At 40.0% G+C, this 14,892-nt stretch overlaps 2 protein-coding genes across 3 annotated transcripts in view; one reads left to right on the forward strand and one right to left on the reverse strand.

Moving 5' to 3' along the window:
- znfx1 (zinc finger, NFX1-type containing 1) overlaps window positions 1-5,280 on the reverse strand; it is a 23,012-nt gene extending 17,732 nt beyond the window's left edge. The window contains exons 1-7 of the mRNA XM_044347780.1: window positions 4,897-5,280; window positions 3,943-4,027; window positions 2,899-3,845; window positions 1,943-2,177; window positions 1,426-1,778; window positions 1,046-1,225; window positions 431-537 (exon numbers count right to left, since the gene is read on the reverse strand). Of these exons, the coding sequence (XP_044203715.1) occupies window positions 431-537; window positions 1,046-1,225; window positions 1,426-1,778; window positions 1,943-2,177; window positions 2,899-3,845; window positions 3,943-3,976 (1,856 nt within the window). The 5' untranslated portion in view covers window positions 3,977-4,027; window positions 4,897-5,280. The remainder of the gene's footprint in view (window positions 1-430; window positions 538-1,045; window positions 1,226-1,425; window positions 1,779-1,942; window positions 2,178-2,898; window positions 3,846-3,942; window positions 4,028-4,896) is intronic.
- Window positions 4,573-14,704, forward strand: tbc1d20 (TBC1 domain family, member 20). Of its 2 annotated transcripts, none has more exons than XM_044347783.1 (8): window positions 4,573-4,654; window positions 8,051-8,236; window positions 8,420-8,500; window positions 9,841-10,027; window positions 10,177-10,278; window positions 11,011-11,152; window positions 11,742-11,920; window positions 12,066-14,704. In XM_044347783.1, the coding sequence occupies exons 1-8, from the start codon at window positions 4,588-4,590 to the stop codon at window positions 12,316-12,318; spliced, it is 1,197 nt and encodes a 398-aa protein (XP_044203718.1). In that variant the 5' UTR covers window positions 4,573-4,587; the 3' UTR covers window positions 12,319-14,704. The 2 variants fall into 2 exon arrangements, with proteins under 2 accessions (XP_044203718.1, XP_044203719.1); XM_044347784.1 differs by lacking the exon at window positions 4,573-4,654 and adding an exon at window positions 7,300-7,797.
- Window positions 14,705-14,892: the final 188 nt, after the last annotated feature.

Genomic DNA, 14,892 nt, shown 5'->3' on the forward strand with positions numbered 1-14,892 from the left:
TACCAAAGTTGCTGGTAAGTCCCATGTTGCAGCTCTGAAGTGAACACAGTTTAATGTTGTTTGAGCTAATGAGTCACAAGAGAAATGTCTGGGAGACAGATGGCCAACAAAATGTTTCATGGAATACATTACTTTGTGGTGGCTGCAGAAGGGCACTGGGAGTGCAGATAATAACAGAACTTTTGAACTCATCCATGCGTGATAGCTTTTTGGGAATACCATAACGATATAATTAGATATAATTAACTCATGGCAATTAAGAGTGTGATGGCTGAACCTGCTTTGTACCATTTCTTCCCCCACTGCCCTTTGAAATACATGTGAACTCCTGTTGAAAGTACTGTGGGATTATATAAAATCTATTACCTTGACAGTAAAATATGAAACTCCTCCACAGCACACAGACAAACACACAAACACAATTGCATACCTCTGAAAGGGTAGCTCATCCTCTCTCTGCTCCTTTAGGCCATCTAGAACATACCGATAGGCCTCGAAGTAGGCAGTGGTCTCTACCATCAGGAACAACTGATCTTTCTGTGGGATTAAACCAGTTTATTTGTCATATATTTGTTATATAGAAAACAATAAATGCCCTCCACCCATCACCCACTGCATCCATGCAAGCAACAATGCAATTTAATAATATGATTGCCTTCTAAATACACTCAGTGGTCAGTTTATTAGTACACCTAGCTATAGGTAATAATGCAACAGCCTGCTAAAGTTCAGTTTTTGTTTTTTTTGTCAAAACTGTTTGAAAGAGGTGTTGATTCAACTTTATGGTCATTTTGGAGGCTGTAGTTTGTGGGGCTGTTGAATTATATTGTATAATAATTACAGTATTGTATTATACAGAGGAAAAACAAACTTTTAGAAGCAGTTTTCAATATTTTAGCATGGTGTACCTAAAAACTGGCAACTCAATGTACATTTCTGATAAAGATTTTGGAGATTAAGCGGCTGAAATCAGATGGTAACAATATGTATTTTCAGCAACCGCATGCATTCTGCCCTTGTCACTAACCACAGTGTGTTGACCCACCTGAATTCGGGCCAATTTGATTCTGCTCTCTTCAGTAAAGATAATCTGGACCTGTCCCATCTGCAGGTCTGCGGGGTCCCGATCTGACACTGTGGCAAACAGGAAGCTCTCAAAATTATCGCATGACAGGCAGACCAGGGAACCGTAGATCAGCCTCTTGGAGTTCTGCCAGCGCACAAACTGTAGAAAAGATGGAGAAAGTTATATACATTATTAAATATACCTTAATATTAGCCAAATTTAGCAAAATACCAGCATTTCCTAAAATGTCAATTCAACAATATCTCATTTTATAACACAAAAAGTTTTCAATGTGGAATTAATCTAATGTTATATAAAGATAAGTTGTGACAAACATCTAATTCCATCCAAAGGCTAACCTTAAGTGGCTGAATGTCAAACTGGACGGTGTAGGCGAGGCCAGCATGTGTGCACCTGGGTACCACCAGTCGTGTGTCAAAATATACTCGGATATCATCAAAGCGCCTTGTCTTCAGTGGTTTATCACTCCTCCCCATGTCCATTTGGTTCTGAAGCAATTGCTGGATCCCCTCACGGAGTGGCCTCACAAAGTCCTCTCTCAGCAGTCGGAAGTGTGTGTCGAGGTAAAGGTGGGTGCTTGTGTAGCGCTGAGAGGTGAGGTTGGGTCTAAGAAAGGGCCTGTGGTTCTGATGAAACTCCTCAGGGGTTGGGTAGATGGGTATGGTCCTGAAATCCTGCTGCTCTTCTCCACCTGAGTTAGTAGTAGTGGGAGTTTCAGTTGTACTTACATATCTATAAAACTATGTGAGAATTTTGTACAAACATCTACACATTTTGCAGTGTTTGGTTAAGGGCAGGATAACAAAACATTTGAAGACCAGCACTTTAGTAAAAATATCCGTAAGAAGCCATTACCTGGGTTATCTCCACCGGTGTTTAGGAGGGCATAGGTGTCCCTGCCTGAGCGGAGGGTACCGTCCCTGGATCTCTCCTGGAGGTGATTGACTAGACCCTGAAGACTCTCCATGTTCTCCTCCACTTGAGCCGGGATGTCCACTCCTGATGCCCTCAGGGTGTTGATGGAGTTTGGGACCAGTGTCAGTAACAAACTCACAGCCTGGACCGAGCTAGCAGGGAAGATGTTGAGCACCTAATAACATATTGAGGATAATTAAAGTGTAGGGAGTTTAACACTAATTAAAAACAGTTAACAGAAAGAAGCACAATAAGGCTAAAATAATGCATGTATTTGTAGAAGTTTATTTAAGGACCTGAAAACTGATTTTCTTACTATAAGCAATAGAGCACTGGAGGAACAAGTTTTCAAGTAAGTAAGCTTTCTGTTAATATTTGAACAGTTATAGTTATTTCCATATTTGTGTTTTTGTGAGTGTTTTTATCTCTGGTTTGAAGTGTGGAGGGCTAAATCTGACCCAACCACACCTACACTGTCTTGACAAAGCTTTTGAGCAAGAAACTCTTAATAAATAATAACTAATTATAGGTTTTGACGTCAGGGTCTTCATCAGGGTGGAAATGATAAAAACAGATTGTTTACACCTGGTGCCCTAAATAGACAATACACAGGAAATAAATTATATTGCATCACATTATTTATTGCAAATTTTCATTTTTCCTTATACTTTGATTGTTGCTTATTTAGTCATGAATATTAAATGTTATGGAGAAATACTTAAGATGTAGCACAACTGCTGTTACAAGAACTAAAAAACTAAGCTTTTATCAGAGACAACTCTTCTGGGTCTACTCAATTACTTTTGTGCAGGGGATTTTTCATATATTCCTTCATTTATCCTTAAGCTGAATTTACTGACTGACATGGTCTTTCATTCATTTCTTCCTGTCTTTACCTCTGAGAGAATCACCAGGATGTTTTCCAGATACTGTGGGTACTGTGCCCTGCGGACAGGGTTGAACTCGTACACCATGCTTGTCAGATAGTGGGGCAGGGTAGTGCGAATGAACCCTGAATCTTTTATGATGCCAGCCAGGTGCTGCAGGGTGCCTCTGTCTGAGCGTGATTTGAAGGCTTTACTCAGCACCAGGCTGAGGAGTTCGACAAGGTCCCGCTTCATGTTTGTCTCACGTAGTACATCATGTAAGGCAGGGTTAGTGGACAGGGTGATGGCCACTACAGAAGGGTCTTTTTCAGAGAGTTCTTCCAGTGTTTTATAGCCCAGTCTACGGCCTTGTGGAGGCCCGACTCTGCCTACAGAGACTGATCTCCCTCCATTCCCCTCTTGTCTTTCTCCCACACCGTCTCTTCTCTCACCGCCTCTACCTCCTCTTCTGTCCACACTATGCCCCCCTCTCCTTCCTCTAGCTGCACCTTGCTCTCCATTTCTCCCTGCCCCACCTCTCCCTCTCTCTGCCCCTTCCCCTGCATTTCCGCCTCCTCCTCTCCCTCCTCCTCTCCCTCTGCCTCCCCTTCCTACATCCCTTCCACCCCCTCTCCCTAAGTCTGCTGCTCCTCCACCTCCTCGTCCTCTGCCTCGCACCCCTTCACCTCCACCTCCTCTTCCTCCACCCGTCTCCTCCCTGCCTCCTCTTCCTGCACCTCTTTCTCCTCCTCTCCCTGGGTCTGCTCCACCTCCTCTTCTTCTCCCTCTCCCACGCATCCCTTCACCTCCTCCTCCTCCTCCTCCTCTTTGTCCATTTGTTTCCTCCCTTTCACCTTGACTACTCCCACGACTTTGTGTTCTTCTGCCCTCTGTTCCTCTCCCCCTGTCTCCCTGTGCACCTCCCCGTCTTCTCCCTCTGCCTTCACGGGCGTTATCATTTTGGCCGTTGCCAGGATCTGGGGAGAAAAGCAACATTCACATAAGGAGACCTTGAAAATTGTACAGATTTGTACCCATGTTTTTAACTGACTGCCTCTCATACTGTATAGTTACCATTAGGTCCTCTTCTCCCCGTCAGTCTTTCCATGGTAATACATGTGGTAGTTGTTGAAATTTAAGATGGTAACACAGATGATTTCTAGTTGGCAAGAAATTAGAAAGTGTATGTAAAAATAACACATTTGAGCATAATTACACAGGAACTTGTAATTCAAGACCACTAAGACTGTCAGCATAAATTATGTTTCACTCCTGATAAATGGTTACACTTTCACTATTATGCAGTGTGTTCTTATCATGCCCCCCCCCCCCAGCCGTCCGCCCCGCCCCCTTTATTATCTGTATGATTTGCGTGGTCACAGGAGTGCCGAAGTCAGCCAAGAGGAGATGATCTCATTGTTTATGGCTTCTCAGGAAATTAGAGCAACTACTTTGCTCGCCTGTCTCTTCGCTCTCAAGAGAAAGCCTGTACTGTTATTTTGAGTGATATGTATTTGAATTCCCATTGTGGTAAGGGAACACTACGTTTGAACTACTCTTAACTGTAGTGTGACATTTTCGCTAGATTCTAATGAATCTTTGATTGAGAGTGCACTTTACTTGCAATTGCAATGACATAATCCAAATGAAGAGTGTGCCCTCTACTGGATGCACCAAGGACCTGCATGGGAGTGTAGGTTTCCTTTCAGCAGAAATCGGATGAGCGCTTCTAACCACAATATTTCTTTAGATGCGGAATTGCTGAAATGCCCTCGGGGTGTTACAGGTACTTTTCCAACAAGCTGACAATTGTGCAGTGTATTCTGTAGCTCAGTTTCGATAGGCTACTCCATAACACTTCTAGCCAATGCATGTCTTATACTGACCAGTGAGATCTGTCCGCCCCATCCTCACTCCTATATTCTATATATTATATATACATATATATTTTCAAATCGATTTAGCTGGCTGCCTCTGCCTTTCACTCTTTCCCCGAGAATAACATACAGAAAGAAAGAGAGCTCTTACCCAGATTGAAGTCCACTGGACATTAATTAGTCTATATAAAGCTTTAAAAATGCATATTTGTTGTTATTATCGCTAATACATCCGGCTCAGTCTAGTTTCGGCTTTGCTGTTGCTGCTCGCAGGCTCTGGCTTCTCAGTTCAGGAAGCTGCTATTTAAATGCTCTGTCACTTTCGTTTCGTCAGAACAAACAGACCTTTCGTTTCTGACTAACAGGCATGTCACTGTGAAATAAAATTGAACCAGTGGGTGTTATGTCTGTGATGATCTGTTCTGTGTTTGTTGTTGGTGCTGTTGTCGTTTTTGATGTGGTTGTCTGTTTGTCTGACGATCGCTGTGTTGCACATGATGAGTTTCAGAGAGGACTGTTATCTATCATCAATACACATAACAACTTGTGCCCAGTTGCAAACTTGTTCAGTATCTAGGCCTGTGGTTATTCACAAACAGCGTGGTGTGCGTGTGTGGCAGGATACCGCTGGGTTTCTTCTAAATTTACTGGTTTTGTTTATGTTATAGCCAGTGGTTAAGATAAGTTTTCAGATAGGCCTACATAGATGCCACAATGTAAAAAAAAAAAAAAAGCTAAATTGCAAATTAAAAACCAGTATTACGTAATTATAAGGTACGATAAGTAGTATCAGCTAAATGTAATTGAAGTAGGCTTTAAAGTACTTACTATGCTGAATGTCTCCCAAAAATGTCAAAAAAATTATTTGAGGCTGCAATCATTCCCCCAGTCCATAGGAGATCCCATCCTAATGGAATTTCAATGTAGGCTATAATCTACAGTTCATAGTGCACAGATGTTCTTTCATGTTCAGATGAAGCTTCATGTCTATGGAGATATTCTGTATTGTCATACTGCCCCATCAACACTTCAGCAGTTAAAGCCTGTGTATCATAATTCATTACGCTTTATCACAGATGACAAACTTCATATTCAACATTGTTCTCTGTATCACCAGGTTGGTTGAACTTCCTTACAGTCAAGAAGAAATAACCATCTCATGTTATTCATATAAAGCTCTACTGTTGAAGCTCCTTAACTACCTCACATCTCTACTCTCATCCAAATCTACAGCACACGATCCAGTAACTACTTAACCTTAGATACCCCTCAGGTACGCACTAATGTTGGCAGAACTAGCCTCAGCTACTATGCACCTATTAAATAGAATGAACTACAAACTGCCCTCAAACTTGAGTTTTACATTCCTCTTTGAAATTTTAAAGCTTTATAATCTGATATTTTTTCATGATTCTTGTAACTGTTTTTATTAATTCCTTGTTTATTGTGTGGTTGTGTTGTTTCTGTCTGCTCATCGTGCTCTTGTCTTATGAATGTTTTCTTGTTTCTTGGAAAAGAGATCTTAATCTCAATGAGACTGTCTGACTAAATAAAGCTTAAACAAAACAACAACAACAACAAAGAGAAAGCTATAGCTGAGTTAGACAAATGAAGTCCTCCAGAGTTAGCTACAGTCTTTTTGGTACAATGTTCTCTTTGTCTTATCCCTGTTCTGCACCTCAGCAAGCACTGTCCAGGGAAACACAGAGAGGACATCTTTTCATGCTAAGTCTCTCATATTAGGCTATATATTATAGGTATTATATTAGCTTCTGTCAAACCTTGGAAATACTTTTTTGCACAGAAAGAGAAATCGCTTTTGTGATTTCTTCACAGCCAGTATGGACATTAGGAATGAGTACAGCAACACATAAATCTTTCAATACAAGTATTGTTTTAAGATTGATTTTAAAAAATGTACACCTGTCCTTTAACAATGAAAGAGGCATTTAGTCTGTGTTGTAACGTTAGGTGGAGCTAAATTGAACTAAAGCTGAGAGTTTAAACCATAGACTGTATATAGATTTTATATACATACAGTATATAGTTTCAACTAACAATATGTCATATTTTTAAACTGATCACCTACAAACCACTGACTTATTTATTATTATTGTTGTTGTTGTTGTTGTTATCATTATTATTATTGTTATTATTAGTAGTAGTAGTATTAGAAGCCGGAAGGTAGATTTTAATTTATAAACAACTTCATTGAAACAAGTAGATACAACAAGTTTACAGCACCAGTACATACAGCCATGCACCAGTAGCAGTAGGGAAGGAAATAGAAAAGAGGAGACAATCATGAGAATAGGACACAATAATCTGAACAGTAAAGTTCACATTACAGGGAATCATCCAACCGGTTTTTGTAATCATTGCCAGGTATCAGAAACTGTAGAACGTGTTCTTGTTAATTGCAGGAAATGTGTAGCAGAGAGAAAGGACATGGTGGAAGAAATGAAAAGATTAGGGCTAAGGACTAACTAACTCCAGAGGATGGCAGTAGTGCAACATTTAGGATGCAAACTGCCGTTAAAACCCAAGGAAGAAGAAGAAGAAGATCGCCTCCTCCTTGACACGTCATCGCGTGACGCTACTACGTCATCATCCAGTCTGAGTAGGGAGGTTAGCTAAAGCTGATGAATCCTATTGGTCGCTTCAGCCAACGTAAACATGTAGCCGTTTCATCAGTCTCACCGTATTACTATCAAGCGGGGTTTATTAAGTGTTAACCAGTTTGTCAGTTGTCCGCCAAATGATGGCTGAGTTGATGAAAATATCAATTTCGGAACCAGGGCAGAGCAGTGTTAGCTTGATAACTAGCTAACACTGAGTAGCTAACTATCGGGCCGTGTTTGTATCTGGCCTTGCTAATTAAACAGCTAGCCTGTAGTTGGGAGTCACGAAGGGCTACATCGACGTTAGCCAAACAAAGAAGGATGGCAAGTAAGGTTATTTAGCAAGGACACGTTAAGAAGAGGAGTAAAAAAAATGAAGAAATCTAGAAGTTCTGGTGCCTCGTCACCAGTGAATGGAAAACAGTGTAATGGTAAGTGTGACTAAGTTAGCTGTCTTCATTCTGAGTTGCCATATGTTTGGGACATTTCAGCAGAAAGGACAGTCTTCAGTTGGTTTGTTTTTAATGCGAAAAAAATATGATCTCTTGTGTCTGTTGCTGGAGCTGTCTTCCACAACATCCGTAAGTGTGTGATCTGGATGCAAAATGAGCTGTTGCAAGGTGAAAGTCAACACAGGCTAACAAGACTGTTGACTAGATTTTTATTGTGTTTTCTGTGTGTCAGACTGGGACACCAAACGGAAAAGAAAAACTGCGGAAATCACACAGGCCCTGAGTGCGAGTCCAGTGGATGTAGCAGCTCTGAGGAGGATGGCCATCAGTGAAGGGGGTCTACTGACTGATGAGATTCGCTGTCAAGTGTGGCCTCAGCTTCTCAACGTTGCCCCAAACTTCTTGGATCAGGAACCAGGTATCATGTTAGCAACATATGCACCAACAGAGCAATAAAGGCTAAATATCTTCATGCCAATGACCATGCCTCCCCTTTCCCACTATGCAAGATAAATATTAACTCACACAGTCTTAGCAGGTGCACACTTTACCACATATTTGACTCATTGTAAGGATGATGATGATGGCATGTGTTGTCCAGAAACAGTAGAGCGGGAGAATAACAAGGACTACAACCAGGTGTTGCTGGATGTCCAGCGTTCCCTACGAAGGTTCCCGCCTGGTGAGTACTTATAAACCACTCAGTTTGACTCATATATATACCCTGCTGTCAGCTGTGTTGTTGCATGAAACACTGCTGTGTGTACATCCCACAGAAACACTGATAAACCCACAGATGAACACACATACACTGTGGAGCACCAGTGTATGTGTGTTCTACACACTACACACCAAATCTAGTGATTTCAACTTAAAAATCGATGTGTTAAATGTAGCATATTGTCACTTAGAATTTGTAAATCAAGGGATTTTCTATACTATTATTGAATCAGAGGGAAAACAACACTTTTGCTCAGCAGTGAATTAGGTGTCATTTTAAATTTGTTCCCAATTAGTGTACACTCAGTTCAACACAAATGCCAAATGCAACATTTTTTGACATGAGTGAAATGAGACACTTAAGATTTAAATAAATAACAGCAACAAAAAAACATATGATTATGACTATTATTATATTATTCTTTATATTTTTTATGTATTTATATATGCTGCTAAGTGGATTGCGGCCAAACCAAGTTTCGTTGTGTTTAACATGCAGTGACAATAAAACATCTATCTATCTATCTATCTATCTGTCATTTGCCTCTGCACATGACTAAATTACATTCACCGTAAGAAATCTACATTCATTATTCTACAGAGAAATGAAGTGTGGAAACAGCCTTGCCACTACTTGCTGTTCGTATTGCTTTTGCTGGCACACAGACACATTCCCAGAAGGGTTTTTTAGGGGTGAAGCCATATTGTTTTCTCTGCAGTCTGCACTGCTGGAATCTCTGCCTGTCCATCTCACTGGCTTTAATTCTCAGATTGCCAAATCAAATTCTGTTGATTTAAGACTAGACTTGAAGGAGCTGTACCAAAAATACTTTCCTGGTTGGAGGAAAAATATCAGCTTATTGTAGATATATTGGTGAAGGTTCACGTTGTCCAATAAGAAATTTCCAAACTAGGTTAGAGGTCATTTAGAAACTCTGTCACTGTTACATAGTTTTTTTACTGGAGAGCAATAACAAGATTATTTTTACACTGTAAGATGTCCTGCTCAGTACGTTTGTTGACACAATTAAAAATATATTATTAAAAAAAAACAAATAAACAAATCTAAGGGATCCATATTAAGATTGTTTGTTTGTATTAAGGTTAAAAATACTAGTGATTGATATATTGTTAGCAGATTTTTAAACCCTTAAATATCCTCAAATATCAAGTATTGGTTGGGCTATAATTGTTATTGGTGCACTTCTGACATTTCATATTTTCAGGGTTGTTGATGTAGTGGTATACCCAAAACAAGCGGTTAATAAGTGTATTTATTTTATATTGGGTGGACTTGTACAGGTATGCCAGATGAGCAGCGGGAAGGTCTCCAGGAGGAGCTAATTGACATCATCCTTCGAGTTCTGAAACGTAATCCCCAGCTGCACTATTACCAAGGATACCATGACATTGTTGTGACCTTTCTGCTGGTCCTGGGAGAACGCCTAGCAACTGCTCTTGTGGAAAAGCTCTCCACGCATCACCTCAGGTACCTATCGAATAGGTCACTGCTTCTTTACCCTTCTACATTCTCTCAGTTTTTCTTTCTCTGTTATGTGCCCACATGTCAGAAAAAAATGCCCTCTCCTTCCCTGCCCTCCATCCTTCAACAATGGTCTATTGTGCACTCCTTCGCAGGGACTTCATGGATCCCACCATGGACAACACAAAACACATTCTTAACTACTTGATGCCTATCATTGAGAGGGTCAACCCTGAGGTGCACGACTTCATGCAACAGTAAGACTCTGCTGTTGTAGTTACAATAGGGAAACTTCAGGAAAAAAAAGAATTTATTTTATTTATATATTATATTTATATTAATCAATAGTGTTAAAGGGTAACAGAATGGTTGTGTATGATTGTAGCTAATGTGAGCTGTTTCTACTCTACTGCATCAGTACCATAAACTTGGACATTCAATACCAAATGAGAAAAAGTTTATAAGAATTATGGAAATTTGTGACATTCAACAATGTCATCATAACTTTTTAAAGAAAAGAAGGATGCATGCCTGCAGGCTTTGCCATCAGACATACACAACTGTGGATTTTCAGTCTCTCAGCAATGAGAAATTCCATAATATATCATGTTAATTAGATTATTGGCTGTATCTTCCACCTCTTCAACACACATAAATCATATCTTCCTTAACAAAGGCTAATGTTAAACCTCAGCATGCCTCAATCAAAAGATGATGGTAATGTTTTGAGTCACAGAGTGAGGGATTACTGTGCACGTAAAGCATATTGATCCTATTATGACAGCTCAAGTCAGGTCTGTAAAGACTTGAGGACACAGATCATTAAAGTCCTCCACTTCAAGAGTTAACATGAGAGTCGCTGTCCATACTGTATCTCCCTAATAATTCACATTTCTAAAAATTTCCAACATTCAGTGCTATGTTGTGCATGAGGACACAGTACAGTTTTGTATGCTGATGAACGTTTTCTGTCATGTATTGATTGTCAGGGCTGAGGTGGGTACAGTCTTCGCACTCAGTTGGCTGATCACCTGGTTTGGCCATGTCCTGTCAGACTTCCGCCATGTTGTACGGTTGTATGACTTTTTCCTGGCCTGCCATCCATTGATGCCCATCTACTTTGCTGCTGTGGTGAGTTCTCTGGAATGAGCACTTCTAATTTGCACTTCAAAGGGATTGGCTTATAAACTCAGCTTTGAATTTAGACTATTAATTCAATTATAGGCTAGAACATTTGTATGAGCTACATTTATCACATCCAAGACACTTGCCCTTTTGAGAATGTGTCATTTTATTCAAGGCCTTGCATACCTTGGATAGTATTTTCACTGTGCAAGAGGCTTTATGATAGCTTAAGGATATTGTGTATTATAATTATTAATATTATGCCCAGGTGCAAGAGTCAAGACATAGTTTAAGTTGCTAGAATGTGAAAACATATTTTGCATTTAGAAAGGTAAAGGTAGATATAAGTATGTTCTGTATTTTATTTATTTTTTCATGTAGCAGTTCAACATTCATTGAACTTTTACTATCCATGGCTGATTGATTGGTCAATCACTGGAACTGTATAAAACCGTAACATCAAATCAAGTTTGGCTAACCTGATCATCTCAGTCATGGTATTGTAAATCCTCAGATATGTGGTGAGAAATAGCCATCAGTTACTGACGAAGTATAACAAATGTGCCCGTATGCATCACTGGTACTTGTGTTGCAGATCGTACTGTACAGAGAAGAGGAGGTATTGGAGTGTGAATGTGATATGGCCATGGTTCATCACCTGCTGTCTCAGATTCCCCAGGATCTGCCATATGAGACTCTCATCAGCCGAGCAGGAGACCTCTTTGTCCAGTTCCCACCCTCTGAACTGGCTAGAGAGGCTGCCTCACATGACAAGTACTTATCTTCTTTACAGATACTACCTGCGTTAATTACATACAAAATATTCATATTTCTTCTACTTCTCAACAACTCCAAAGCCTCACACTTTCATTCTCTGTCTCTCTTGGTTTCTTTGTGTATCTTTCCTTTTCCTCCAAAGCATGGCATCCTCTACCTTTAAGGACTTTGACCTTGCATCAACTCAGCAGCGACCAGACTCTGTTCTCCGTCGTCGACGTAGACAGAAACAGGCTGCGCTGGAGAGCTCAGTAGTGGCAGTGGCCCAACCTTCGGCAGCACGTCGGTTTGTTCGTTTGGCAGTCATGGGTCTGACGGTGGCTTTAGGGGCAGCAGCTCTTGCTGTGGTCAACACTGCCCTAGAGTGGGCCCCCAAACTGGACCTGTTTCCTTGAACTGCTCCTCCTTTAACCCCTTCACGCTCCAACTTATGTCTTTGACTGAATCTACCTGTTGGGTCTGTTTCCAAGACCCCTTTACTGAAATACACCGTGAACCCTGCAGTCGATAACACTGTCTGGAGTGTATGCTCTAAACTGAAGCAGTTAACACTCCTCCTTTGTCTTCTAGGATGCGTCTGAACATCCTATGTGGGGCTTCTTAGGCCTCAGCTAAGGACTGTTTTTATGACTCCTGAAGAACATGCACCAGTATAACAGCTATACCTGCTGGTGTTAGGAAATGAAGAATCCATCCTGTTATAATGAAAAGACTGTATTTCTAAGAACTATTATCGGTGGTGTCATTATTAAAGTTTATTTATATTTGGTATTAGGATAATCTGATATTCAGTTATTCTCATAGAGATTAATGAAAGCTTGGTGGATTCGCTACACTTGATACTGCTGCCAATTAAGAGAGTTGGTGTGAATGTGTGTGTGTGTGTGAGTGAGAGTGAGTGTGTGTTTGGTCGCAACCCATTTCTTAGCTATTTGATATCTGGACTGAGACCAAATAGAGGATTGTTAGAATCCTCTTTCTGTAAGATTCACTGTTTATAGGTATGTAAGTAGCTGTAAAGACGCGGTCATGACACACAGGCAGTTTTAAAGGCCGTCATTTTATTATGTTCTTAAGTCACTTTGTCCCTTAAAGTTGTTTGAATAAGCTTTTTTTTTTTTTAGTCAAGAAAAAAAAAATGTCTCTGTGACCCAGTATCTTTAAAACATGTCAAAAGTTGCTTCCCTTAAGTTTTAGCAGGCTCGGGTCAGGGTTGATTAAATTTATCTGTAAGATAATGGTCATGGTGTTATCAAGTTAAACATACTGTAGCTGCTTCATTATGTATATCAAAATGTAAATTTGAAGATTAGGCCCCTGAATGGTATAAAGCTTATTCAGTCCAGAAAGTAAAAAAAAAAACAACCACATGTAAATTCACTTAATTGTTTGGTTACACAACCTTAAAACATGTCTGTGTTTCATGGCCCCAAAAGATTAGGGTATGTTATCTGCCTCACTTTGTCTGGAGTGGGAGATTTAATCTCCACGTAGTTCAGCAACACACTCGCTCACTTAATGCCTGGTAAAATATAAGAAATATAAGAAACAGCAAGTAAAATGGCGTGATATTGTAGTCTTTGGTTTGGCACAGTGGGGGACCCAGTTTGCACTGACTGTAGTTTTGCAAAATCACTTTAAAATGAGCTTGATAGGCACTTTTCTCAGTTGTACTGGAAGGGTGCTCCTATCAGAAAAAGCGCCTGAGCCTTCAAAATAATGCTAACATTTTTGTTTTAAACACGAGTTTAGCTTAATTTGAATACATGCCATATAGTAAATTGGATTGCTATGAGTGTAAAATGCATTTCAGAGGCAGTCCAGCTCATTCCAATGTTCCAGTCATTTTTATTCAATTATATTTTAAGTCATATGGGTTTGCATAGGTTTCAGTGGTGTGGCACTCACCTGAATACTGGGGTCTTAACAGAAAATACATGGCAAATAGCTTGTCAGAGTACTTCATGCTGAGGTAGTCAATTTGGATTGGCTGTAATCATTATATCTTTTACTTTACAAATACATTTTTTTTTCTAAATTATTGACTGACATCTAGGTCACCTACATTGGATAACACAGCAACTGATCAACTTAAAGGTGCAGTGTGTAGAATTTGGTGGCATCTAGGGGAGCGGACTTGGCAGAAATGGAATATAATATTCATAGGTATGTTTGAATTAGTGTATAAGGACCTAAGACTAAGAATCTTTTTTATCTTATAATGCGCCCATCATATCTACATAGAGAGCTGGTCCTCATCCATGGAGGCCGCCATGTTTCTACGGTTGCCCAGAACAGAGGAACTAAACACTGGATCTAGCGAGGGCCTTTCATGTTTTTCGCAAGTTTCACGGTCACTGTAGGTTCTCCTACACAATTGGAACAGGAGAGGGAGGGGAATTCAGTTGATGGCAGTCTGCAACCTCACTGCTGGATGCCACTAAATCCTACACACTGCACCTTTAAGATATCGCACCTCTCTATTAAGGTTGATATGTTTATTGCCTTGGTAGTGAAACACTGATCCAGCTGGTAAGAGATCTACAAATTTATAAAAATAAAGTGACCTAGAACATGTCCAAGGACGCTCCGAGGTGCCTGAGAGTATAGTTGTTCAGCAGTATTGTATTGCACCATGTATCTGCACTCAGTGGTTTTCATTTATTTTCATTGCACTAAATGATTTAACTGCCTTTTATGTTTATTTTGTTATAACGAATCTGTCATACTAATGTAAAGTTGTACAAGAGAATGCTAATAAACTAGAGTGAAAATGTTCAACATATTTGTATGGAGAGTTAAACATCAGTGTGTAAACTTGATTCATATGTACCTCATCACATGTACACACCGACTGCAAAGTACACTTGTATGAAGATGTACAATGTCGCATTTACAAATGGATACCATTTTGATACAGCAAGGATAATAGAATATCCTCGCTGTATCAGACAATTCACCTGAACTTT

Source organism: Thunnus albacares, chromosome 4, assembly GCF_914725855.1.
Source record: "Thunnus albacares chromosome 4, fThuAlb1.1, whole genome shotgun sequence".
NCBI classification, from domain to species: Eukaryota; Metazoa; Chordata; class Actinopteri; order Scombriformes; family Scombridae; genus Thunnus; species Thunnus albacares.